Source organism: Schistocerca piceifrons, chromosome 6, assembly GCF_021461385.2.
Source record: "Schistocerca piceifrons isolate TAMUIC-IGC-003096 chromosome 6, iqSchPice1.1, whole genome shotgun sequence".
Lineage (NCBI taxonomy): Eukaryota > Metazoa > Arthropoda > Insecta > Orthoptera > Acrididae > Schistocerca > Schistocerca piceifrons.
In genome coordinates, this window is record NC_060143.1 from 91,345,521 (window position 1) to 91,373,184 (window position 27,664).

The following is a 27,664-nucleotide window of genomic DNA, read 5'->3' on the forward strand; positions in this document are numbered from 1 at the left end:
CAGGATTAACATAAATTATCCTAAGGACAAACACACACACCCATGCCTGAGGGAGGACTCGAACCTCCGCCGGGACCCGATCCATGTTCGTGAACATATTTTCTTTCTGTACGTCTGAGGAACGTTTCGTGACGGTTTGGCCGTAGGTTTGCTATCACCCTGTAGAGAGCACTTCGTGTAGCAGGTACACAGTGATGAGGAGACTGGAAGAAGGTAGAGAGAGAAGGATGATAATGCATGATGATGATGATGATGATGATGTTTGCTTTGCGGGTCGCTTAACTGCACTGTTATCAGCACCCGTAAAAATTCCCAATCTTTACACAGTGCAATCTCGCCACTTCTATGAATCATGATGAAATGACGAAGACAACTCAAACACACAGTCCCCAGGTGGAGAAAATCCCCACCCTGGAGAGAGGTGCAGAACGGTACCATACCAATCTTCGAAACGTCAACAATCGATTGAGTCCAACACCAAAAAACCAAAGATTTAAAGATATGTCAGTAGCTTACCTGTGAAAGAGGTAGAAGACAACATTGCTGCTGCAGTTGGTGGACAACTCCAGGGTGCACGGACCAATCACCCATTCAGGTCGCACTCCAGCCGTTGCTGCCAAAACACAAACATTCCATCTTTACTGGCGTCTTCTGCAAAGTTTCAGACTACTCTACCTGCTGCAATTTCATAACAACACACTGAAGAAACTGAACATTGGAGTTCCTTTAGCAGGCTCCGAAAGGTTAACGAGTATCCTTTTCGGTGGTGGCAGCGGGCGTTGGGACAGGTTGTCACGACTAACGGACCTCTGTCGAGGTTCGTTTCTTAAGTACACTGCTGGGCTATAAAATTGGAGCACCTCGACTGCGGAATGCAGCGAACGTCAGTTTGGTGTAAGATGTACTACATGCTCAGATATGCAAATGGTTAGCATCCCAGCGCAATCACTCAACGACTTTGGGAGTGGCGCCATCTACGTTTTCTATACAAAGAAATATTACACAGCGCGTTTTTCATTCTGAAATCGCATTGGAGTGTTCGTAGTTGGTGAGAGGATGAGGCTGCCTCTGGTGTAAGAGGAGAGCCGCCTGCCAGCACATGCTGTCGTTCTGAGTGTCGACGCTGCGGTCTGTCGTTCCGCAATGTCGCTGCTCGGGATGGCCGGCATGCCACGAGTCGTAAGAATGTGGAGTATATGGACTGAGGAGAGACACCCTGAAAGTCAAAGTTCAAGCGTGCAGCGTCTGTGGGCCGCGTGTGGGCGAAGGCCCGACATGTCACTCGGGTTTGCTCGGCCCTTCTCGGAAGTTCTCGGAACAGCGCCACGTTTCATGTAACATTGCGGTGCGGCGTTTTTCGGTCGGCACAACTCTCTGAGTTCGGCAGAATCGTGGTGTCAGCACTGTTTTGCTACTTGTTCCTGGTATGGAGGACATTCACAGGTCCAGTGTCTGTTTGCAAAACAGAGGCAGTCTAGGGATCTAACGTCACAATCCTTTAAAATGAATGGGACTGACAGAAGAGAGGGATGACAATTCTCAATTCGCATAAGCGATGGATAGTGCTTATTTGCCATGAAATGACGTTACAATACCAATTTAAATATTTAGATGACAGTAAAAGAACGAAAAATTACAACGATCCACAAGACGGGATTCAGTGTCTTCTACAGCAAAACGCACTTTTTGAGAAATTTGCAGGCATGCAGCATGGAAAGATATTGGTGGTATCAACAGTAAGTTTTCTGATTACTCCACTGTGAGTTGTAACTGTTTTCGATGGAACTGAATGGAGAGTATGGAGACTTTATTTATTACTGTAAAATACGTTGGTTAAGTCTCAGGCACCTTGGTTTTAGCAAGATGTAACATTTACTATGGTAGGATGTACAGAGAGGCCATAGATAAACAAAGCACAAAAACAATTTCAACAGAAAAGGAGAGGGATTGAAATTAGGCATGTTGTGTGCCTTAGTGTTAAAGAGAAAAAAAAACACTGCCAACTGTTCCCCATTACAAGCTCCACAACATATGTCGGAGCGACTCCACGAGCTTAAGTAGCAGTCTGATGACGTCAGGAACCGACCGTTGCGTAGATATAATCAGTTCAGCTTGCTGAGTTTGGCTGAGTCTGTAACAGCTTTCTGAGTCATTACAGCCACTGACGGTGTGTGCAGCATTGGAAGACGAAACGTTAGGCAGAGAATTATGTCCTGGACCACGGCCTAAGGCCCATAATAAATATATCAGCAATATTTGTAATTTATATTTTTTCCAAAAATATTGTGACACATTTAGCCGCGAAATGTTCCCTGAAAAAACCTTCCAGTCAAACTTTTGAATAATTCCGCAATTTATATACAAACTGTGACATCCAGTGCAAAGGAGCGCCATGGTTTTGAGAATCAGAATTCTTGTCCAAACTGCCGTTGTTCATACTGTCAGACAGATTCTCTCTACAACCACGAAGACATTTCTTCCATAACTCACTACCGGCGTCAGACAGAGCTCTGAAAAATAACGATGTCCGTGACAGATGTTGATAGACTCTGGTTATGTGTAGAGCCTTCTCCGATCCATGGTATATATTATATTTGCAGCTAATGTACTGTCACACTGGTCATAAACCATGCAAAGATGCAAGATGTGTATTATATTCTGAATTTACGAGTATATTATGTTATTGTCACATATAGCAAACGAAATATTACATGGTGAAACAGAAAAACAGGAACTTTTGAAACACCCAATAGAAATAGAAAAAACAGGAGGAAACTTTTGCTGAGAGCATTTGAATCATCACAACTTGCCTTTTAAGAGGCAGTAATCCAAATTATATATATATATATATATATATATATATATATATATATATATATATATACACTCCTGGAAATGGAAAAAAGAACACATTGACACCGGTGTGTCAGACCCACCATACTTGCTCCGGACACTGCGAGAGGGCTGTACAAGCAATGATCACACGTACGGCACAGCGGACACACCAGGAACCGCGGTGTTGGCCGTCGAATGGCGCTAGCTGCGCAGCATTTGTGCACCGCCGCCGTCAGTGTCAGCCAGTTTGCCGTCGCATACGGAGCTCCATCGCAGTCTTTAACACTGGTAGCATGCCGCGACAGCGTGGACGTGAACCGTATGTGCAGTTGACGAACTTTGAGCGAGAGCGTATAGTGGGCATGCGGGAGGCCGGGTGGACGTACCGCCGAATTGCTCAACACGTGGGGCGTGAGGTCTCCACAGTACATCGATGTTGTCGCCAGTGGTCGGCGGAAGGTGCACGTGCCCGTCGATCTGGGACCGGACCGCAGCGACGCACGGATGCACGCCAAGACCGTAGGATCCTACGCAGTGCCGTAGGGGACCGCACCGCCACTTCCCAGCAAATTAGGGACACTGTTGCTCCTGGGGTATCGGTGAGGACCATTCGCAACCGTCTCCATGAAGCTGGGCTACGGTCCCGCACACCGTTAGGCCGTCTTCCGCTCACGCCCCAACATCGTGCAGCCCGCCTCCAGTGGTGTCGCGACAGGCGTGAATGGAGGGACGAATGGAGACGTGTCGTCTTCAGCGATGAGAGTCGCTTCTGCCTTGGTGCCAATGATGGTCGTATGCGTGTTTGGCGCCGTGCAGGTGAGCGCCACAATCAGGACTGCATACGACCGAGGCACACAGGGCCAACACCCGGCATCATGGTGTGGGGAGCGATCTCCTACACTGGCCGTACACCACTGGTGATCGTTGAGGGGACACTGAATAGTGCACGGTACATCCAAACCGTCATCGAACCCATCGTTCTACCATTCCTAGACCGGCAAGGGAACTTGCTGTTTCAACAGGACAATGCACGTCCGCATGTATCCCGTGCCACCCAACGTGCTCTAGAAGGTTTAAGTCAACTACCCTGGCCAGCAAGATCTCCGGATCTGTCCCCCATAGAGCATGTTTGGGACTGGATGCAGCGTCGTCTCACGCGGTCTGCACGTCCAGCACGAACGCTGGTCCAACTGAGGCGCCAGGTGGAAATGGCATGGCAAGCCGTTCCATAGGACTACATCCAGCATCTCTACGATCGTCTCTATGGGAGAATAGCAGCCTGCATTGCTGCGAAAGGTGGATATACACTGTACTAGTGCCGACATTGTGCATGCTCTGTTGCCTGTGTCTATGTGCCTGTGGTTCTGTCAGTGTGATCATGTGATGTATCTGACCCCAGGAATGTGTCAATAAAGTTTCCCCTTCCTGGGACAATGAATTCACGGTGTTCTTATTTCAATTTCCAGGAGTGTATATATATATATATATATATATATATATATATATATATATATATATATATATTACGAGGGCTGGAACTTAAATAGCGGCAACTATTTGTTCACAACCGATACACAACCGATACAAAACAGTTACATGTTTGCACCTGTTACTGCCCTTCAGAGTAGTCACCAGCGTTATCTAGAAACCGTTGCCAGCAATGTGGAAGGCGTAGTATACCGTTAGCAGAGTTTAAGTTCCAAACCTCGTATATAATATTATATACGAGGGCTGGAACTTAAATAGCGGCAACTATTTGTTCACAACCGATACAAAACAGTTACATGTTTGCACCTGTTACTGCCCTTCAGAGTAGTCACCAGCGTTATCTAGAAACCGTTGCCAGCGATGTGGAAGGCGTAGTATACCGTTAGCAGAGTTTAAGTTCCAAACCTCGTATATAATATTATATACCGGTATATAATATGATATAATGTTTGAATATTATATCCATATTCTCAGTTAGAATATAATAAATTTCCTTGAGGCCGAAAAGCTAGCTTTTGTTCTCGAATCAGCACGGTTTTAGAGAGTAGCATGCGCGCGAAATTAATTTTGTCCTTTTCTCACATGATATACTGAGAACTGTGGATGAAGGGCAACAGACAGGTTACACTATTCTAGATTTCTGGAAAGCATCTGACACACTGCCGCACAGCAGACTGTTAACGAAGGTACGAGCATATGGGAAAGGTTCCCAGACATGGGAGTGGCTCGAAGACTTATTGAGTAATAGACCCTATTACGTTGTCCTCGACGTTGAGTGTTCAGCACAGACAAGGGTATGGTCAGGTGTGTCCCATGGAAGTGTGATAGGGCCTCTATTTTTTTTTTCAGTACTCATAAATAATCTAGCGGACAGTGTGGATAGCTACCTGTGATTGTTTGCTGATGATACTCTGGTGTACGGGATGGTGTCGAGGTTGAGTGACTGTAGGAGGATACAACAACGCTGTAGTTGATGTAATGCATGGCAGCTAGTTCTAAATTTACAAAAATATACGTTAATGCGGATGAGCAGGAAAAACAGACCGGTATTGTTCGGATACAGCATTAGCAGTGTCCTGCTTGACACAGCTACCTCCCTTAAATATATGGGCCTAACGTTGCAAAGCGATATGAAATGAACGAGCATGTGAAAATTGCGGTAGCGAAGGCGTATGGTCGACTTCGGTTTAGTAGGAGAATTTTGGGACAGTGTGTTTCATCTGTGAAAAAGACCACATACAGGACATCAGTGCGACCTATTCTTGAATACTGATCGAGTGTTTGGGATCCGCAACAGGTCGGATTAAAAGAAGACATAGAAGCGATTCAGAGGTGTTGTTACCGGTAGGTTCTAACTACACGCAGTATCACGGAGATGCTTCGGGAACTCAAATGGATATGACTGGAGGAAAGGCGACGTTCGAGAAACGCTTGGGGATTATTTAGAGAACCGGAATTTAAAGGTGACTGCACGTCGATTCTACTGCCGCCAACGTACGTTTTGAGTAAGGACCACGAAGATAAGATGCAAGAAATCGGGGCTTATATGGAGGCATACATATAGTCGTTTCTGCCTCACTCTATTTGCAAATGGAATGCAGGCCGCGGTGGCCGTGCGGTTCTAGGCGCTCAGTCCGGATCCGCGGGACTGCTACGGTCGCAGGTTCGAATCCTGCCTCGGGCATGGATGTGTGAGATGTCCTTAGGTTAGTTAGGTTTAAGTAGTTCTAAGTTGTAGGGGACTGATGACCTAAGATGTTAAGTCCCATAGTGCTCAGAGCCATTTGCAAATGGAATAGGAAACCAAATAATTAGTAGTGGTACAGGGAACCCTCCGCCACGCACCGTACGGTGGCTTGCCAAGTATGTATGTACACTAGTGTCCAAAATTAAAGCAACAAACGGAAATTTTCCAAAGTTGCGTTTAGTTTGCCACAAAACAGTATAAGCAGGTGAAAGCAAAGTAGAAACAATGTAAAGAATATAGAACGTAAACTAAAGCAACATGCATAGCGATAAACAAAAATGTTCGGTTTTTTTTTCAACTAAGCGGATTTGCACACACATGCCGACAATTGTTTAATGTGCTCAGTATGGGGTGTGACCACCTCTGGCAGCAATACAGGCCTGACAACGACGGGACATGCTGCGAATGAAGTCATCAGTGCCGTGTTGAGGCAATAACGCTCATTATTCGTGCAGAAGTGCTCGTTAGCCTTGGGGTGTCGTTGGTGGATGCTTACGTGATGCAAGCCGTCTCCCTAGTGCATCTCAGATATGCTCTATGGGAATAAGTATGAAGTATGGTATCGGGAGGGCGAGGAGGCCACGCCATGTGTGCAATATCTCCTGTTTCCAAGAAACCATCAACCACACTTGCTCTGAAAGGTCGAGCATTATCAGTACGGAGTCTGGGCCTACAGCGCCTCGCAGCAATCGCACGAGGTCTCAAGATCTCATCACGCTACCTGGCAGCAGTTAAACTTTGCAGATTCAACCGTAGAAGTTCATGTAGAGATGTTCGAGTGGTCAACATAATCCCTGTCCACACAATTAGGGATCCAAATTTTTCCACAATGTTTTGGTCCCGAAATCGTATTCAACATTCCCTCCAGAGTCGAATCTGTCGAGAGTCACTCCCCAGACCGAATTGGGACTCATCTGGGAAAAGAACTTTGGCCCACTACTCGCCCGTCCAGGTGGCAAGTTGAAGACTCCAATCTAGACGTTCCTTTCTGTGAAGATGTGTTATAGGTACTCATACAGCAAGTTTCCGACTATAAAGGAAACTATGCCGAAGCCTTCTGTGCACCGTTTGCCTCGATACAGCACAACCAGTGGATGCTGCGAGTTCACATGGCTGTTGCTGTGCAGTACTAAGGCGGCACCGTCGTACCCATACAGCCAAATAACGGACTTCTGTTTCTGATGTCACACGTGGTTGGCCCTGCCGTGGTCTTTGGGATACAGTTTTGGTCTCTGTAAATTGTCGCCATATCCGAGAAACAACAGAACGATTCACATTAATCCATCGGGCCACATCAGTTTGCGACTGTCGTGTCTCCATTCTTCCTATGGTCCTTCACTGCAGAAAGCCTGGTACTCGTCTTCTCTGTGCCATACTGCACCGTCTGTGACTGTGTACATAGCGATTGTGGATGTGCGACTATCCCGTTTCATAGGTGCCCTGAAGTCGTCACTGGTGTGGTTGTCCATTGACCGGAATGCCATCTTCGGTACAGAACACGATCATGCAGACATCCGTTGACAGTTTGTGTGAATATATCTTGAATTGGACACCAGTGTAGTTGTAGATAGTGTCCTCCTGTAACCATGCATTCTTTCAATCTGCTCGTAAGGTTCCTCCTGGATTACCGTGACATCTCAGCTGGGATCCCACGAATTTCGTTCTGAATTCTTTGTTTCAGTTCATCCAGTGTTCTTGGCCGAGTCGTGTAGGCCAACTCTTAAGCCAGCCACGCAAGAAAAAAATCACAGACGCAAAAATCCGGCTATCTTGGAGGGGCCAAGGAATGTCCGAGTCTTGAGAGGCCACAGTTACTGAAGAGTTCTTGCACAGGTGTAATTGATTGCATTGCAGTGTACAATGTCGCACCATGCCGTTTAAACCAGTTTTAGTGAAGTTGTAGAATATTTTTCAATGTACGTGAAAAGACAGGTTGCATCATAATCCCTGTGATCCGCTCTTCATTTCCGAATAAGTAAGATCTGATGACCCCGTGTTACGAAACTACACAACATCCTGATGTATGACGGGCGTTCATGAACTTCATTAGGGTTTCTGCCTGCTCAGTAACGGTAGTCCTGCCTATTTACGTAACTTGTGAGATGAAAATGAGCCTCATCTGACAGCCACAGCTTATCCAGAAATCCATTGTCCTCGTTTATGTTCGTCATAATTTGCTTACAAAATTCTAATCGCAACTGGTAATTGTTTTTCTTCAGTTGTTGCACGATCCGCAATTTGTATGGATGAAATTTTAAAGCCGGCCAGAGTGGCCGTGCGGTTCTAGGCGCTACAGTCTGGAGCCGAGCGACTGCTACGGTCGCAGGTTCGAATCCTGCCTCGGGCATGGATGTGTGTGATGTCCTTAGGTTAGTTAGGTTTAATTGGTTCTAAGTTCTAGGCGACTGATGACCTTAGAAGTTAAGTCGCATAGTGCTCAGAGCCATTTGAACCATTTTTTGAAATTTTAAATGTAAATGGAGAATTCGGCGAAATTCTCTCGAGTCACTCTGTCCACACTGCTTCCTTATGAACTGAACGCCGTGGACCCCATAAAACTGAAACGCGTATATCTTCGAGATTCAGCGGAGTATGTGCACTTCTCGGTGGCCTTGATGGTACATTTGTAGAGCGCATCCAGTCCCTTTAAATATATTAATCCAAACGTCGGAACTCCCTCTTCGCACTTTCCAAACTACCACTGTTTTTGTAAAATATCTTTAGGCAAAAACATGCTCTTGACCGTTCCATAGATCCGTAGTTACTCGTTGGCTAGATTGTTTACAGTTCGAGGTCACTGTTCCACAGTGCTGTCAACAGCATATGGCAGGCTTTGTGCATTTTTGTGTCACCAATGCGTTATGTCCTCTGGAAAATATATGACTAATGCTATGTCATTCATAGACAATCAGAGGAAGAGAACCGCTGACAGACAACAGAAGAATATGGAGAGGCAATCTAGACAAAGGACGAAAGCCTCTGAAAGAAGCACAAAAGCACAAATAAAGAGCTACCAAGTGAATCAGAAAGTACTACCTTCGCTCCGAGACTTCATGAAACTGCTGTTCAAACTTTAGACTTCGTTTACTGAAAATGTGTGTTCTTGTCATATAAGGAATATTTTGAGGTGAAATTTTAGATATAGATACATAACATTTTCAGGGTCAGTCCAGCAAATCAATTTACACGTTTTACCTTAGACTTCTTGTAATATGTTGAAATTAAAGATTAACGCCAACAGGAGATTGGATACAAGAAACATAACCTCAATTTAACGCATCTAGTCTCTACAAATGTCCTGGTCTTGCTAGCCAACAGTATAGAGGAGGTTACTCGCCTGGATACAAGAAACATAACCTCAATTTAACGCATCTAGTCTCTACAAATGTCCTGGTCTTGCTAGCCAACAGTATAGAGGAGGTTACTCGCCAACTAGGTGGCCGCTACAGCAAAGACCGGTTCGAAGTTCATAATACAGAAAACTGAGTTCATTACCAACCTAAAATACATAAAACTGAGTTCAATACCTACCTACAGTCAGTCCCATCTACAATTCCACTAGAAAGCACCACCAATCGTGCAGTCCCTGCGGCCAAATATTTAGGAGAATGGATTTCAGCAAATGAGGCTGAGAATTTGGCAATAGATATCAGACATACTAAGTTGAAGAGAGTCTACCATCCCTGAAAGAGAATTTACATCTCCAAGAATATGTCTAAGAACCTTAAACTCAAACATTGCAACTCAGCAGTAAGACCCTCCATACTGTACGCCTTTGAATACCTCTTGATGAACAGGAAGGGCCCACTCAGGAAACTGGAGCCCAAGGAACTGAAAATGTTAAGGAGAATACTAGGGTCAATGACAGAAGAGGATGGCTCCTACAAGACCAAAAAAAAATGGCTCTGAGCACTATGGAACTTAACAGCTATGGTCATCAGTCCCCTAGAAATTAGAACTACTTAAACCTAACTAACCTAAGGACATCACACAACACCCAGTCATCCTACAGGATCAGACACAGCAGCGAGCTGTACCATTTCCAGGAAGACATAATCACATCAATGAGGATAATGTGACTGGCCTTCTACGGTCATTTAATCCAAATTAACTCATGCAGACTCAGGAATGGGATATTCACCATGACGTCCAGAGGGAAAGCATCCAAAAGCAAATGGATCACATCAAACCTGGAGCAACTTGAAATTCCGTTAGAAACCATACAGTACAGGTCCAGATTCCGACAGAAAACTCTACAAGAGGTACCGGTATTCCCAGTGTCCCTTACCAACAAAATGATCACAGAACTGGGGCCAAAGTGGACGTAGGAGAGAAAGCTTGCTCACAGCCATAGAATGAATGCTTTTTGGCACAAGACGAAACAGGAGACACATGTAAAGAATCAAACGTGCCTCGTGGACCTAAGTAGGCCCTAACAAAAAGAAGAAGTACCAACAAAAGTTAGTGAAAAATTTTTCAATTTTTCCAGACATAATATATTTTTGAAATAATAATTAATTTATTGAAATAATTTTGACTAAACTTATCTTTATAGTGCATATAGAGCTGAAGAAAACGACCCTTAAATTTAACAGGGCCGTATAGCTGGATCTGGTTCTTCTTAATGGAGGTGGTCGTGTCCTGTCCTCGCAGTCAACAAGGTAAGGCAAGACTACGCGTCGCCAGTGCTATAGAGGTGTACCCAAGTACAGAGAATGTCTGGCTATTGTCTGTTTCCTCCAGGTCTCCCACCCAATGAGAACATTTGATCATTGGTTGCCGACGGGCTGGTACACCACAACACGTCAGCCACTAAGATTAATGCAAAAAATATTCAAATGTGTGTGAATTCCTAAGGGATCAAAGCACTGCGGTCATCGGTCCCTAGACTTACACTCTACTTAAACTAACTTATGCTAAGAACAACACACACGCTCATGCCCGAGGGAGGACTCGGACATTCGGCGGGAGGGGCCGCGCAATCCGTGACATGGCGCCTCCAACCGCACGGCCACTCCGCGCGGCGATTAATGGAATCTGGAATAGACTTGGAGACGCGTGGAATACCTCAACCGTGTCTTTCATCTAAGCTTAGTTGACTACATTACCAGTTGGGTTACCATGTTGTTGCTGACAGAAGTGGTAGCTCCGTACAGTAAATTAAGTACCCTGTATTTCCCCAAACCATCTAAAATCTGTCTTCTTACTATACTGTAAAAACATAGCAACGCAGAATTCGTTACTTACGTTCTGCATCTACATATATACTCCGCAGGCCACCACACAGTGCATGGCGAAGGGTACGCAGTGACTGCATTAGTCATTCTCTTTCCAGTTCGGGCAAGGATACAACAATTGCTTACATTGAAGGGCCAAAATGTTATTACCACCTGCTTAACAGCTTGTTTGTCCGTCCGTGGAACGAAATACATAACTGATTCTGCATGTCAGAGATCCAGCAGATCACTGGTAGGTTTTTGGAGGTATGTGGCACTGGATGTCTACGCACGGGTCACGTAATTCGCATAAATATTGGGCTGCTGATATACGTACGCGGTGATGGCGTCTTATAGCGACCCAGATGGATTCTGTAGAACATACATCAAGCGAATTTGGCCGCCGAGACATCATGAGAGTTCACTTTAATGCTCCTCCAAGCACTGTAGCACGGTTCTGGCTCTGGGACACGGACAATTATATTGCTGAAAGATGACATCACCATTGGAGAAGACATCAAGCGTGAAGGTACGCATGTTGTTCTCAGCTGTCAGCGTTCGATTACTGCCACAGGTCGCATGCAACCGCAGGAGAATGACTCCCACACGATAATACTTCTCCCGCCTGCCTGTGTCCGGGGCGCGCTGCACGTTTCGAGCCTCCGTTTACTTCGATGGCGCCGTTGTGGAGACGTGAAGCGACTTAGAACAGCAAATATGTGATTCACCCGAAAACCTGACAAGTTTCTGTTGTCCGACGGTGGAATCCAAATGGTCCCGTGCCCAATGCGATCGTAATTGACGATGTCGTTGGGTCAATATGTGAACACGTATGGGGGGGTCTGCTGCGGATGTTCAATAACATACCATGAACGGTGTGCTCCGAAACATTCGCGCGTGCACCAGCATTGTGTTCTTTTGGCAGAGAGGCCACAGATCACCATCTGTCCTACTTTACAGAGCAGACAAGCTTACGAATCGCAGCTTCTGCGAAGAGTCGTGGATGTCCAACCATATAGTGCCTAGTGGTAGTTTTGCTATCCTTCTACCTCTTTCTGTAGACGCTCACGACAGTAGCACGTGAACAGTCGGGTTCTTAATTTGCTTGATCTGGAAACTTAACTTGAATAGAGTCCATGTGTTGTGGTACAAACTCATCAGCAATAGTCTTCTCTTGCAGACAATATCAGTAATCTTGCTACTACAAACTTTAGTTTTACTGCGAGTAAAGTACAAGTCCCGCTATAATCACTAATCTGGTCACTATGTACTAGCCTGTTACGATCTATTCCCGCTCTGTGAGTGGACTGACAGACGCCAAACTGGATGAGTGAGTCAGTGAGTGAGTCTGAGCAACTGAGTAAGGCTCTCCGGTCAGCAGCGGCGGTCTAAATACATACTGTTGAGAGGGCGCTGGCGGCATATTGCTTGTCAGTGTGTCTCTGGCCTCTCCCGTGATAGGCGCGCTTGATAAAGCGCCTACTTATCGATCTTCGCGTTTCGTCCTTGCCAACCGGTGTGCCAGTGGTTGGTGGTCATAATGTATACTGGATTTCTCTAATTTTGTCTTACAAGGGAACCTCCCCATCGCACCCCCCTCAGATTTAGTTATAAGTTGGCACAGAAGATAGGCCTTGAAAAACTGAACACATATCAATCGAGAAAACAGGAAGAAGTTATGTGGAACTATGAAAAAAATAAGCAAAATATACAAACTGAGTAGTCCATGTGCAACATGGGCAACATCAAGGAGAATGTGAGATCGGGAGCGCCGTGGTTCCGTGGTAAGCATAAGCAGCTGCGGAACGAGGGGTCCTAGGTTCAAGTCTTCCCTCGAGTGAAAAGTTTAATATTTTATTTTCAGACAATTATCAAAGTTCAGGCACTGACATATAATCAACTTCGCTCTCCAAAATTCCAGGACAGTTCAGATTTGCTTGGACATATGCAGGATTTGACGGTCTACACATGGGAAAATTTGAAAACATATGTTTTGACAGAGCACAGGGAAAACTGTGCGACTGTGAAACTGTTGCAGCCATTTGTTGCAGTTTATATGACAAACTCTTATGTTTTCATCACTTTTTTGGGAGTGATTATCACATCCACAGGAAAACCTACATCGGGCAAGGTAGAAGAATCTTTTTACCCATTTGCCAAGTGTACAAGTTAGGTGGGTCGACAACATATTCCTCTCATGAGTCACCAGTGTTGTATAGAATATATCAGATGTGTTTTCCTGTGGAGGAATCGGTTGACGTATGACCTATCGATCAAATATTTTCGGTTCCCATTGGAGAGGCACGTCCTTTCGTCTACTAATCGCACGGTTTTGCGGTGCGGTCGCAAAAAACAGACATTAAACTTATTACAGTGAACAGAGACGTCAATGAACGAACGGACAGATCATAACTTTGAAGGAAAATAAAAAAAGTTATTATTTCACTAGAGGGAAGGCTTGAACCTAGGACCTCTCGTTCCGCAGCTGCTCACGCTAACCACGGGACCATGGTTCTCCCGATCTCACATTCTCCTTGATGTTGCCCATGTTGCGCATGGAGTACTCAGTTTGTATATTTTGCTTATTTTCTTCCTGTTTTCTCGATTGATCTGTGTTCAGTTTTTCAAGGTCTATCCACTGTGCCAACTTATAACTAAATCTGAGGGGGGTGCGATGTGGAGGTTCCCTTATTAGGGATACTTATGTGTGATATAAGTTGCTGGCAGCAGGCTCGTTCTGCAGTCTGTTATAAATGCCACTTCTCCAATCTTCGTCAATAGTGTTTCGAGAAAAGAATTTCTTCTTCCCTCCAGGGATTCACATTTGAGTTCATGGGGCGTTTTCATAATACTCGTGTATTGATAGAACTTGTCGGTAACAAATCTAGCAGCCTGCCTACGAATGCCTCGATTTCCTTTAATTTGATCTGGCGAGGATACCAAACTCTCGATCTGTACACTGTGTAATGCAGAATACCGCAAATTCTGTATTCGGACGCTAAAGGATATTTTCATTAACTTATGTTTCCCCACATTGAGAACAACCTATCTATCGTCACACCAAATGGAAATTCTATTCAAGCCATCTTGTGTCCTCCTCCAGACATTCTTGTCCACTACAGCGTCATCAGAAAACAATTGCAGATTGCCACCTTTTAATGTTGCAGTTATAGTGGCAAGCAGTGTCCTTACAAGAAAATAAATCACTGGGTTTAATAATAATGTGGCTGTGTTGTTTGAGACTTTCCCAGCGTGATATATACTTCAGTGGTTCACGGGCGTCACATCGGATAATGTTGTGAAAGCTGCACAATATTCCAACAAGGCAACTCCTCGTCATCCTCAGGTGCTTACTGATGAGTTCTTGCAATGGTTCACCAATATATGCACTGACTCGCTAGAAAGGCTCAAACGCCAAGTGGTCGGGCTCTAACGTCATTGTAGGCATATCATAGATGACGTAAACATCCAGAGCCCCCTGCCAGAGAAACAGGCCACGGTATTCGCACGCGCAACTCAGGAAAAGCGCGTCCGCGAATCGCAGCCCACTTCTCACGCAGGTGGTGTTGGGACTGTGCGCCCCAGTACATGCAGCCGCATGAAAAGATCGTCGTCTTTCCGTAGTTCATGCTATGTCCCACATCAAGAGAGTGCTCCAGTCTTCAACAGACTTTTCTAACTAAATATAGATGCATTGAACATAGATGTAACGCCAGATTAAGGCAGCCAGAAAAGGCTGATGTTGTTGAACAATGTCTTTAAACAGGACATAGCATGAACTATGGAGAGACAAAGATCCTTTCGTCGGCCTCCACGTACTAGTGCTCTATCATTAAAGAAGCAGTCGAAATATATATGAGTAACGTCCTGATTAATAGAGACGCGGGATTCTAACTCAGCAAGGCATGGTAACCAGCACTAGCGGCACTAACGCATGTTCGGCCGCAGACGAACGAATCAGAGTCAACACAGAAGGGGAATCGGTGTCTGGGCACTTAACTTGGGTGCCAACACACTGCCCGCGCGTACGCCGGACCGCGATTTGCGCCTACGAAGACCGTGACACATTTCTCTGACAGGGGATCCTGGATGTCGACGTCCTCTGTGACACGTCTACGATGACGTAACAGCTCTACCCCTTGCTGCCTATGCTGTTCTGGCGAACCAGCGCATACACTACTGGTCATTAAAATTGCTACACCAAGAAGAAATGCAGATGATAAACGGGTATTCATGGGACAAATATATTATACTAGAACTGACATGTGATTACATTTTCACGCAATTTGGGTGCATAGATCCTGAGAAATCAGTACCCAGAACAACCACCTATGGCCGTAATGACGGCCTTGATACGCCTGAGCATTGAGTCAAATAGAACTCGGATGGCGTGTACAGGTACAGCTGCCCATGCAGCTTCAACACGATACCACAGTTCATCGAGAGTAGTGACTGGCGTATAGTGACGAGCCAGTTGCTCGGCCACCATTGACCAGACGTTTTCAGTTGGTGAGAGATCTGGAGAATGTGGTGGCCAGGGCAGCAGTCGAACATTTACTGTATCCAGAAACGCCCGTACAGGACCTGCAACATGCGGTCGTGCATTATCCTGCTGAAATGTAGGGTTTCGCAGGGATTGAATGAAGGGTAGAGCCACGGGTCGTAACACATCTGAAATGTAACGTCCACTGTTCAAAGTGCCATCGTGCGAACAAGAGGCGACCGAGACGTGTAACCAATGGCACCCCATACCATCACGCTGGGTGATACGCCAGTATGGCGCTGACGAATACACGCTTCCAATGTGCGTTCACCGCGATGTCGCCAAACACCGATGCGACCATCATGGTGCTGTAAACAGAACCTGGATTCATCCGAAAAAATGACGTTTTGCCATTCGTGCACCCAGGTTCGTCGTCGAGTACACCATCGTAGGCGCGTGATGCAGCGTCAAGGGTAACCGCAGCCATGATCTCCGAGCTGATAGTCCATGCTGCTGCTAACGTCGTCGAACTGTTCGTGCAGATGGTTGTTGTCTTGCAAACGTCCCCATCTGTTGACTCAGGGATCGAGACGTGGCTGCACGATCCGTTACAGCCATGCGGATAAGATGCCTGTCATCTCGACTGCTAGTGATACGAGACCGTTGTGATCCAGCACGGCGTTCCGTATTACCCTCCTGAACTCACCGATTCCATATTCTGCTAACAGTCATTGGATCTCGACCAACGCGAGCAGCAATGTCGCGATACGATAAACCGCAATCGCGATAGGCTACAATCCGACCTTTATCAAAGTCGGAAATGTGATGGTGTGCATTTCTCCTCCTTACACGAGGCATCACAACAACGTTTCACCAGGCAACGCCGGTCAACTGCTGTTTGTGTATGAGAAATCGTTTGGAAAATTTCCTCATGTCAGCACGTTGTAGGTGTCACCACCGGCGCCAACCTTGTATGAATGCTCTGAAAAGCTAATCATTTGCATATCACAGCATCTTCTTCCAGTCGGTTAAATTTCGCTTCTGTAGGACGTCATCTTCGTGGTGTGGCAATTTTAATGGCCAGTAGTGTATATTGGCAAGCCACTGGAGCAACACGTCAGTAGACACCTGAAGACGACGGGCAGCTGTCTCATTGAAATAGTGTGCAGCTTTCACAACATTATCCGACGCGACACCCTTGAGCCACTGAAGCAATAATGTGGCTGATTGCAATTTTATTCCTCAATGACAGAAACGATTTTTTACAGCTACTGTAACTTTTCAGTTTTAAATTACTGAAAGTATGTGAGTAACACAATGATGAACCTGAGCTCTTGCGACAGGTGTCTTGCGGGGACTGCTTTCTGACATATTGTGCAGTCCTTCACTTAAAATATCAAGAGACTATCTACCGTGTCAGAGTACACATAATAGCCTCATAAATAATTAAAAATGAAAAAATAATAAATTCGATAGTGCTCCCTAAAATTTGATAACACTATCAGGAACAGAAAAATTATGCCTGTTTGGACATCACAGCCCTCTTGTGAAGGTGGTGTTGGTTTAAGCCGCTTCTTAGCAATAACCACGGTAAGAGGAACAGAGAAATATGTTTCATAGCACTGACGATTGCTGAGTAGCACTGCATCTACAGAGGACTGGAAGCTACTGAAACTGTTGTTCGAGACAAGCTGTCAGTAACTCCGTGAGCCCATGATTATGGTCGTATTCAGGGCACCACATATCTAAGTACATGAAATGTATTTGCAGTTGCAAATATGGACAACCATCTGCTGTATAACGGAATGCCGACAGTGAAAATTTGTGCTGCACTGGGACTGAAACCCGGATTTGCCGCTTGTCGGGGGCAGTCACCTTACCATCCGAGCGCAACTCACTGTCAGACCCACACTTCCGTATGCTGTCAACGGTGCGTCTACAACCCGCACTCGTACATCCATTACGTATATTCCCATACAGGGGAGACGTTTTAATTGACAGTCGCTTGCCCGGAATGGACAGATATATATGATATTGTACTGGCTTGTGTGAACAACACAGGCACCGCAATATTGTACATATCTAAGTGGCGAATAAAAGTTTATTTGTATGAAATCACTGCTACATTGCAGTCACTTTTCATTTTCCACTTGTGAATGTGAAAGGTGAGCTATCTAATACGCTTTTTATAATTATGGAATTTACAAATTGAACAGGCTCAATTATTTCTTACTGCAATTTATATTCTGGATGAGTAGTCGCTAACAGATGATCAGTGGTCCTTTTATGACAAAGGAGATCGTTAAATTAATTGCCCGTGCCCCTGTTTCCACAGCAGTGATTCCATCATCCTAAAAGGAGCACACAAATCAACCTATCGATGATTGTCGAATTTTAAATATCATCTTTATCAATTCATACGATGAAAACACACGCATCGGAAACGGTTTTGCATCACCCCTATCCCCAAAACTCCCGATAGACGTTGTCTGTGGATATTGTATCACACACACAGTCCCTTTGACTGTTCAGAGCTGTCACTAAACCCGCCCAAAGATGTAAAAAACCAACCATGAGCAGCGCCTATCAGACGGAGGGGCCGGCCGCTGTGACCGAGCGGTTCTAGGCGCTTCAGTCCGGAACCGCACGACTGCTACGGTCGCAGGTTCGAATCCTGCCTCGGGCATGGATGTGTGTGATGTGCTCCCTGGAAGGAGGTACACGGCTCGTGTTGTCTGTAGTTCATCCATGCCTAGACGGTTAATACCGCGGTTTCTATCGCATCCACATTGTTACTTTGTGCCAGAAAGGGCTCTCAACAAGGGAAGTGTCCAGGCGCCTCGGAGTGAACCAAAGCGATGTTGTTCGGACATAGAGGAGATACAGAGAGATAGGAACTGTCGATGACACGCCTCGCTCAGGCCGCCCAAGGGCTGCTACTGCAGTGGATGACCGCTACCTACGGATTATGGCTCGGAGGAACCCTGATAGCAACACCACCATGTTGAATAATGCTTTTCGTGCAGCCATAGGACGTCGCTTTACGACTCAAACTGTCCGCAATAGGCTAAATGATGCGCAACTTCACACCAGATGTACATGGTGATGCCCATCTTTGCAACCACGCCACCATGCAGCGCGGTACAGTTGGGCCCAACAGCATGCCGAGTGGACCGCTCACGACTGCATCACCTTCTCTTCACGAATGAGTGTCACATATGCCTTCAACGAGACAATCGTCGGAGACGTGTTTGGAGGCAACCCGCTCAGGCTGGACGCCTCAGACACAATGTCCAGCAAGTGCAGCAAGACTGTTTTGGGGTGGAATTATGTGGGGCCGACGTATGCAGCTGGTGGTCATGGAAGGCGTCGAAACGGCTGTACGATACGTGAATGCCATCCTCCGACCGATAGCGCAACCATATCGGCAGCATATTGGCGAGGCATTCGTCTTCATGGACGACAATTCGCGCCCCCATCGTGCACATCTTGTGAATGGCTTCCTTCAGAGCTCGACTAGAGCAGCCAGCGTGTTCTCCAGACATGAACCCTATCGAATATGCCTGGGATAGATTGAAAATGTCTGTTGATGGACGATGTGACCCACCAACCACTCTGAGGGTTCTACGCCGAATCACCGTTGAGGAGTCGGACAATCTGGACCGACAGTGCCTTGATGAACTTGTTGATAGTATGCCACGACGAATAGAGGCATGCACCAATGCAACAGGACGTGCTACTGGATATTAGAGGTACCGTTGTGTACAGCAATCTGGACCACCACCTCTGAAGATCTCGCTGTATGGTGGTACAACTTGCAATGTGTGGTTTTTACGAGCAATAAGAAGGGCGGAAATGATGTTTATATTGATCTCTATTCCAATTTTCTGTACAGGCTTCGAAACTCTCGGAATCGAGGTGACGCAAAACTTTTTTTGATGTGTGTATTTATACTGATGAAACGCAGGCATATTGCAACCGTTCAGTGCATTGTCTAACAACACAGAGTTTAATAGATCCTCTCTCAAAGACATTACCCAATCCCTCTTTGATATTCAGGACACACGTCTGAGACGTGGTAGTAATATGTGCAGTCCCTGACCACGCTCATTGCGAAGTATTTGTTTCTGTGATTAACAGGAGGAAATGGATGGAGCAGAAAGTTTTTGGGTCTGTCGGTTATTTAAGAAAGTTTGGTGAAGACCGCATAGTGATCGGAGTTGTAGATCACGACATATTTCAATTTTAATTAAGCACTGCAATCAGAATTTGTGGTATTGCGCGAAGGCAAGAGGCGACCATTTTCGCGTTGGTGATGTGGCAGAGCGCCCAAAGACGCTACGTCATCACGGCTGGCTTCAGCACGTTTATGGAATTTTTTTGGAAGGCTAGCGTAACGATAAAAAAGGCTCAAACTAAAAGTTAGCGCAATTTCAGAGAGCAGACGCCCCATGGAAACCAGTAGATGGACGTCTCTAACGAATGGACGACCAAGGAAAGAAAACTAATCTAGCACTAAAACTCGTTTTATAAGAATAAGAATGAACCGAGAATTATTTCAGAGAGAGTCTCGGAAGAGGTTCAAAATGGTTCAAATGGCTCTGAGCACTATGGGACTTAACATCTGTGGTCATCAGCCCTAGAACTTAGAACTACTTAAACCTAACTAACCTAAGAACATCACACACAACCATGCCCGAGGCAGGATTCGAACCTGCGACCGTAGCAGTCGCGCGGTTCCGGACTGAGCGCCTAGAACCGCTAGACCACCGCGGCCGGCCTCGGAAGAGGATCCACTGATGAAACCGATTTAGGACACTACAAATTTGAAAGGAAAATAATCGTGAAAGTGGCTTCTCTAACGTCACAACATTCTCAAATGTTACCAGTAAGAGTGGTGGACCATTTTATGAAGGAGACCGTTTCGGAACTTGACTGAGGTCAGACTCTGTCAACTGGCAGCCCGCCTTAAGCCTCGTATTACTTCATTTCATTTAAATAAGCCCCAAATCGTAAACTCGCGTAGGCAGCGATTTCAATTGGTGTTTCAAAATACATTTTTGCTGACGACAACATCGTCAGACTTGGATGGTGATAGGTTAACTGAACAAAGCGTATCACGCATCATCCAACCAAATGTCGGTAGATTAGACAGGGCTCGTTATCGAGTTGTGTACTTGCTCAGTGTTTCTGTAGAATGTCGATTATGGCTATCTGGTTGCTACTGTGGGGCTTAGCGTAGTTTGTGTTTTTGTCTTTGAGAAATCGTAAGTCTCATTGCCAGAAGATACCAAAACTATCCTGGAAGTTCATGTTTAGACTCCTTGGCAGAGCAACAAAGTGATTGTGATGTTCATCTACATCTACATTTATACTCCGCAAGCCACCCAACGGTGTGTAGCGGAGGGCACATTACGTGCCACCGTCATTACCTCCCTTTCCTATTCCAGTCGCGTATGGTTCGCGGGAAGAACGACTGCCGGAAAGCCTCCGTGCGCACCCGAATTTCTCAGATTTTACATTCGTGATCTCCTCGGGAGGTATAAGTAGGGGGAAGCAATGTATTTGATACCTCATCCAGAAACGCACCCTCTCGAAACCTGGACAGCAAGCTACACCGCAATGCAGAGCGCCTCTCTTGCAGAGTCTGCCACTTGAGTTTGCTAAATGTCTCCGTAACGCTATCACGCTTACCAAATAACCCTGTAACGAAACGCGCCGCTCTTCTTTGGATCTTCTCTATCTCCTCCGTCAACCCGATCTGGTACGGATCCCACACTGATGAGCAATACTCAAGTATAGGTCGAACGAGTGTTTTGGAAGCCACCTCCTTTGTTGATGGACTACATTTTCTAAGGACTCTCCCAATGAATCTCAACCTGGCACCCACCTTACCAACAATAAATTTTATATGATCATTCCACTTCAAATCATTCCATACGCATACTCCCAGATATTTTACAAAAGTAACTGCTACCAGTGTTTGTTCCGCTATCATATAATCATACAATAAAGGATCCTTCTTTCTATGTAGACTATTCGCAATACATTACATTTGTCTATGTTAAGGGTCAGTTGCCACTCCCTACACCAAGTGCCTATCCGCTGCAGATCTTCCTGCATTTCGCTGCAATTTTCTAATGCTGCAACTTCTCTGTATACTACGGCATCATCCACGAAAAGCCGCATGGAACTTCCGACACTATCTACTAGGTCATTTATATATATTGTGAAAACCAATGGTCTCATAACACTCCCCTGTGGCACGCGAGAGGTTACTTTAACGTCTGTAGACGTCTCTCCATTGAGAACAATATGCTGTGTTCTGTTTGCTAAAAACTCTTCAATCCAGCCACACAGCTGGTCTGATATTCCGTAGGCTCTTACTTTGTTTATCAGTCGACAGTGCGGAACTGTATCGAACGCCTTCCGGAAGTCAAGGAAAATGGCATCTACCAGGGAGCCTGTATCTAATATTTTCTGGGTCTCATGAACAAATAAAGGGAGTTGGGTCTCACACGATCGCTGTTTCCGGAATCCATGTTGATTCCTACAGGGTAGATTCTGGGTTTCCAGAAATGACGTGATAGGCAAGCAAAACATACGTTCCAAAATTCTACAACAGATCGATGTCAGAGATATAGGTCTATAGTTTTGCGCATCTGCTCGACGACCTTTCTTGAAGACTAGGACTACCTGTGCTCTTTTCCAATCATTTGGAACCTTCCGTTCCTCTAGAGACTTGCGGTACACGGCTGCTAGAAGGGGGGCAAGTTCTTTCGCGTACTCTGTGTAGAATCGAATTGGTATCCCGTCAGGTACAGTGGACTTTCCTCTGTTGAATGATTTCAGTTGCTTTTCTATTCCTTGGACACTTATTTCGATGTCAGCCATTTTTTCGTTTGTGCGAGGATTTAGAGAAGGAACTGCAGTGCGGTCTTCCTCTGTGACACAGCTTTGGAAAAAGGTGTTTAGTATTTCAGCTTCACGCGTGTCATCCTCTGTTTCAATGCCATCATCGTCCCAGAGTGTCTGGATATGCTGTTTCGAGCCACTTACTGGTTTAACGTAAGACCAGAACTTCCTAGGATTTTCTGTCAAGTCGGTACATAGAATTTTACTTTCGAGTTATGTTATGTTACGTGTAAGTAGCTAATTCGGTAGCGTGGACTTGTCAATCTTAATTAGTTCCAGTCTCGCAAGCTCTCTAAATTCCCATGAGTATTACTGTGAGCTTTGCATAAATGCTGTAACGTATGTACACCAACTTAGAGGACAAAGGGCTTCAATAATGTATTTGATTTTACAGATTAGTTTGCTCTTTCTTTAACGGTGTACCAAACCCTTCCCGAGTCTTCTGGTACTCAAGCAAGTTTAAATAAGGTGCAAATACGAGTATGTGAGCGCAGCACAAGTGCAACTGCGTTATAGGTAAGGGCAAGTAGCTTTAACAGGTCGAGAATGTGCTGCTGGACTTCTAGTACGCAGCATCTGAAGGTAGGTCTGCGTCGTAACTAGTCCGCACCTCTCCCAGATCACGGCTTACGCTTACTGTCCCAAACAGTTTATTCCGCATTACATTGCGGGAGTGATTTTTTGGCTCGTTCTTCCTCTTGGCGTAAGCCAATGTAGTTCAAATGCTGGAATAAATTGTCCGGGAAGATTTTTTTCTAAGTAACCTCAAATTGCTAAACCACATTAATTTCATTATCAAGACAGAACATTACGACAATCTGCTCAACAGCTCGATAGTCCTCCTATATAACGTAAAGCAGCAATGATTTTACGTGGCGTGCATTCGATACGTCCTTTATATTTTTTCGGAGATATTTAGTACCACGTGTCTACCCACAGGTCACGAAATTACCTTAAATTACGGACTGGTTGTTAATGGACGCAGGTCTGATGAACGTTGGTGTCTTGATGTGCTGCATCAGATTCAGATGAGGCAAATTTGATGGTCAGGACATCAACGTGAGTTCACTATTGTGCTCCTCAAACCATTGTAGTGTGATTTTTGGCTTTGTGACATACACTGCCACAGGGCTACTTTATTGTAAACGGTATAAATTCGAGCCCCAATTATTAACATAGATTCCTAAATGCACAATTCCCGTGGATATTTATTTTGTAGTATTTCGTTGTCATGGGTTTCAGGTACAAAGGTTTGTACGTGTGTCTGAGGTGACCTTACATTTTTACAGACGAGAAACAGAATCTTCGACTGATCTTTGTTTATTATTGATCTGTACATAAGCACATTATGAGATCGATGCCTTCATGCATCTTGCTGAATGCGTGAGTCAGTGTTTCACCTCCATCCTTGGTAAAAACAATCCACTTGCATCTTGGAAACATACGCTCATTTGTCGTGCCGGCCGCGGTGGTCTAGCGGTTCTAGGTGCTCAGTCCGGAACCGCGCGACTGCTACGGTCGCAGGTTCGAATCCTGCCTCGGGCATGGATGTGTGTGATGTCCGTAGGTTAGTTAGGTTTAAGTAGTTCTAAGTTCTAGGGGACTGATGACCACAGATGTTAAGTCCCATAGTGCTCAGAGCCATTTGAACCAATCATTTGTCGTCTGCCAAAGCGTCTGCCAAGACTCTCATCACACCAACCTTCCACGCAAGGGTTGCAGCCAAAAAAGACCGCCCTTCAGCCGAGGGTGCGTCTTTTATTCTAGTGAAGTCATTCCCATGGTGACAGAAAAGTCAAAATTACGACGTATCTAACGATTCAAATTAAGTATCGGGTAAACGTATGTTGATGGTTAATAACACGGATACTTAAGTGTATCCAAATGTCACTGGGAATCAGACACAAATTGTCGGTTCTGGTCACATGCAAATTGTGTATGTAATATTTTGACTGAATGGGGTTGAAGGGGGGTGTAAAAGACTAAAAACTTATAAAAACAGAAGTCACCAGGAAAAAATGTCAAAATATTATCAGAATATAAAGGGTGATTCACGAAGATATGCAAATATTTTGATACGTTATTCTACAAGTAAAACTAAAGAAAAAAGTCCACATAAACATAGGTCCGCAAATGTTTATTTACGGAGTTACGGCTAATAAAAGATATTGCCTGAAATTTAGCAACTTCGCTAATAAGAAGCCATCGCAAAACTACACTAGGTAAAAGTAAAGCACAATTTTCATTTATTTTGTCATTATTGATCTGGTTAATCTAATAAAACATGTCCCTAGACGTGTATCTGCAGTAGTTTTCCAGAACATCCAGAGAAGCAAAGAAGTAATTTCGTAAAATTTTTAATTTAATAAATACTTGGTCCAATTTGTTTTTTAAATTCCAGACAATCGCACAACGTTTTCAACAGAAGTTGAGGAGAATTTAACTGATGGTAATAACGTTAACTGAAACTGCATGAATGTGTCAGATAACATGCTTTTATCAATACCATAGCACACGCGAATTCATGTGAAACCGAAAGAAACAAACCTCAGTGTTAAGGAAGTTGTACAGAGTACATACAATTTCACAATACATTCACACTAAGTGTTCAAAAATGTCTCCACTGATTTCAACTCATTTAGCTGCACGATTATAAACAGATTTTGTTGCTCGTGTCAGTTTCATAGGGTTGATCTTAACTTCGTCTATTGCATTCATAATGCGAGCAACTGATGTTTCAAGTGTATTGACTTTATCCTCATAAACTATGTCTTTCATCCATTCCCAGACATTAAAATCCACTGGTGTTAAATCGGGCGATCTGGATGGCCACAGACGTGTAGCACCACGACCAATCTATTTCTGGGGAAAATGTTCATATAAATGTGTAGTAACGGCGTTGATGAAATGTGGAAGCGTGCCGTCATGCTGAAAATACATTTGCAGTCGCGTAGCAAGTAGAACATCTTCGAGCAAGCGGGGCATTTCTTCTTGAAGGAACTGTAAGTACGTCTTGCCAGTTAGACATCCTGGGAAAATAAATGGTCCAATAATGTGTGAGTTGATTATACCACACCACACATTTATGCTAAATCGCTGCTGGAAATTGTGTTGCACTGTTGCATGTGGGTTTGCTTCAGACCATACGTGCTCGTTATGTATTTTGTTTATACCATCTCGAGTAAACTGTGCCTCATCAGTAAACGAAATGCATTTGTGTAACTGCCAATTAATATTTAACGAGTTGCACAACTCCAAGCGAAGGGCAGGATCTCTCGGATGTAAATGTTGCCCTTTTTGTTTATGGTAAGGATACAGATTATTGTACTTCAGTGTACGCCATACCTTAGACTGTGAAATGCCTAATCATTGAGAGATATGTCGTGTACTGGTACCCGGGGTACGCTGAACAGCATCCATAATATCCACATCATTGTCTTCACATATCGAGCGCTTGTATTGATTATGAACACTAGGTGGAGAACCTGTCTCCTGTAACATTCGAAATACTCCAGTAATGGTTGTGCATTTGGAATCCTCCGAGTTGGATAACGTAGGAGATATTCGTTAACTGCAGACGTAGCATTACCATCACATTTACCATAAATTAACACCATATCGGCGTATTCCTCTGTAGTAAATTTGAAAGGCATCCCTATTTCATAAATAATCTACGAACTGCAACAGTTACTGTGTGGTTTCACTAAAATGCACTGTTGTTATTATGTTCTTTCACTGAACAATACAGAAAACTAACTCGGTTCAAGGTTGGGAAACTACTGAACAACTCACTACCGGTTTCCAACAAGAACATAAACGTTTCCAGATTTTTAATGGAAAGTAAACAAATTTACTTGTATAATAATCTTTGCTTCCCTGGATATACTGGAAAACTACTGCAGATACACGTTTGGGACATGTTACATTCACCAGATCAATAACAACAAAATAAATGGAAATTGTGCTTTACTTTGACCTCGTACAGTTTTGCGATGGCTTCATATTAGCGAAGTTGCTAAAATTCGGGCAAAATCTTCTATTAGCCGTAACTCCGTAACTTAACATTTGCGGACCTATGTTTAGTTTTGCTTGTAGAATAACATATTAAAATATTTGCATATCTTCGTGAATCACCCTGTATATCAAAGGCTCAGTTTTATGAGAGGTTTACAGAAGATGATTGGATTTCGTTCTGGCAAAGTGTTATGAAAGTTATCTATATGTCTCTTCCGACGTTAGCAATTGAAGCAAGGCGCCGGCCGGGGTGTCCGAGCGGTTCTAGGCGCTACAGTCTGGAACCGCGCGACCACTACAGTGGCAGGTTCGAATCCTGCCTCGGGCATGGATGTGTGTGATGTCCTTAGGTTAGTTAGGTTTAAGTCGTTCTAAGTTCTAGGGGACTGATGACCTCAGAAGTTAAGTCCCATAGTGCTCAGAGCCATTTGAACCATTTGAATTACAGCAATTAAAACATCGTCTTTTAAGTGGACTTAGCCGTCAGAAGTGAGGTAGTTTATTTCGATTGAAATATGTCAGTTACTTCAAAAGACTATTCTATAAAAATTTCAAAAGTAAGATGAGTAGCGTTATCGTTACAAACTTTGTAGAATTAGTTAGTGGACGCTATCTGTCACAAAACTATCATGTCACTTCGAAAATGAGGTAGTTCTGATTCCGAATACATGTTAATAAAGTTGCGGATAATTTGTAAAAGACAAACTTCAACCACACGAAGAAAGCTGGTGAAATAAATATAAATGAAAAGACTGATGGGAGAAAGGGGCGGATAACTTCAGGTAATTCTATTTAGTGACCGAAATTGTCCGTTATGTTACATTGGAAGCAATTTTTATTGCACAGAATTTAGGTTGTGACGAACAGACGAGTTTTCATCGGAGGCAATCGATTTGGAATAAATCTGTTGGTCCCAATCGATCTCACATTTATGAATAGAGCTGTCCACTTCCTACTGAAGACTAT

General features: G+C 44.6%; 1 protein-coding gene across 2 annotated transcripts in view; it reads right to left on the reverse strand.

The window, feature by feature from the left end:
- Nucleotides 1-27,664, reverse strand: part of LOC124802607 (pancreatic triacylglycerol lipase-like) — a 237,942-nt gene that overhangs the window by 174,455 nt on the left and 35,823 nt on the right. For both annotated transcript variants that reach the window (XM_047263490.1, XM_047263489.1), the window contains exon 2: nucleotides 517-613. In XM_047263490.1, the coding sequence (XP_047119446.1) occupies nucleotides 517-591 (75 nt within the window). In that variant the 5' untranslated portion in view covers nucleotides 592-613. The remainder of the gene's footprint in view (nucleotides 1-516; nucleotides 614-27,664) is intronic.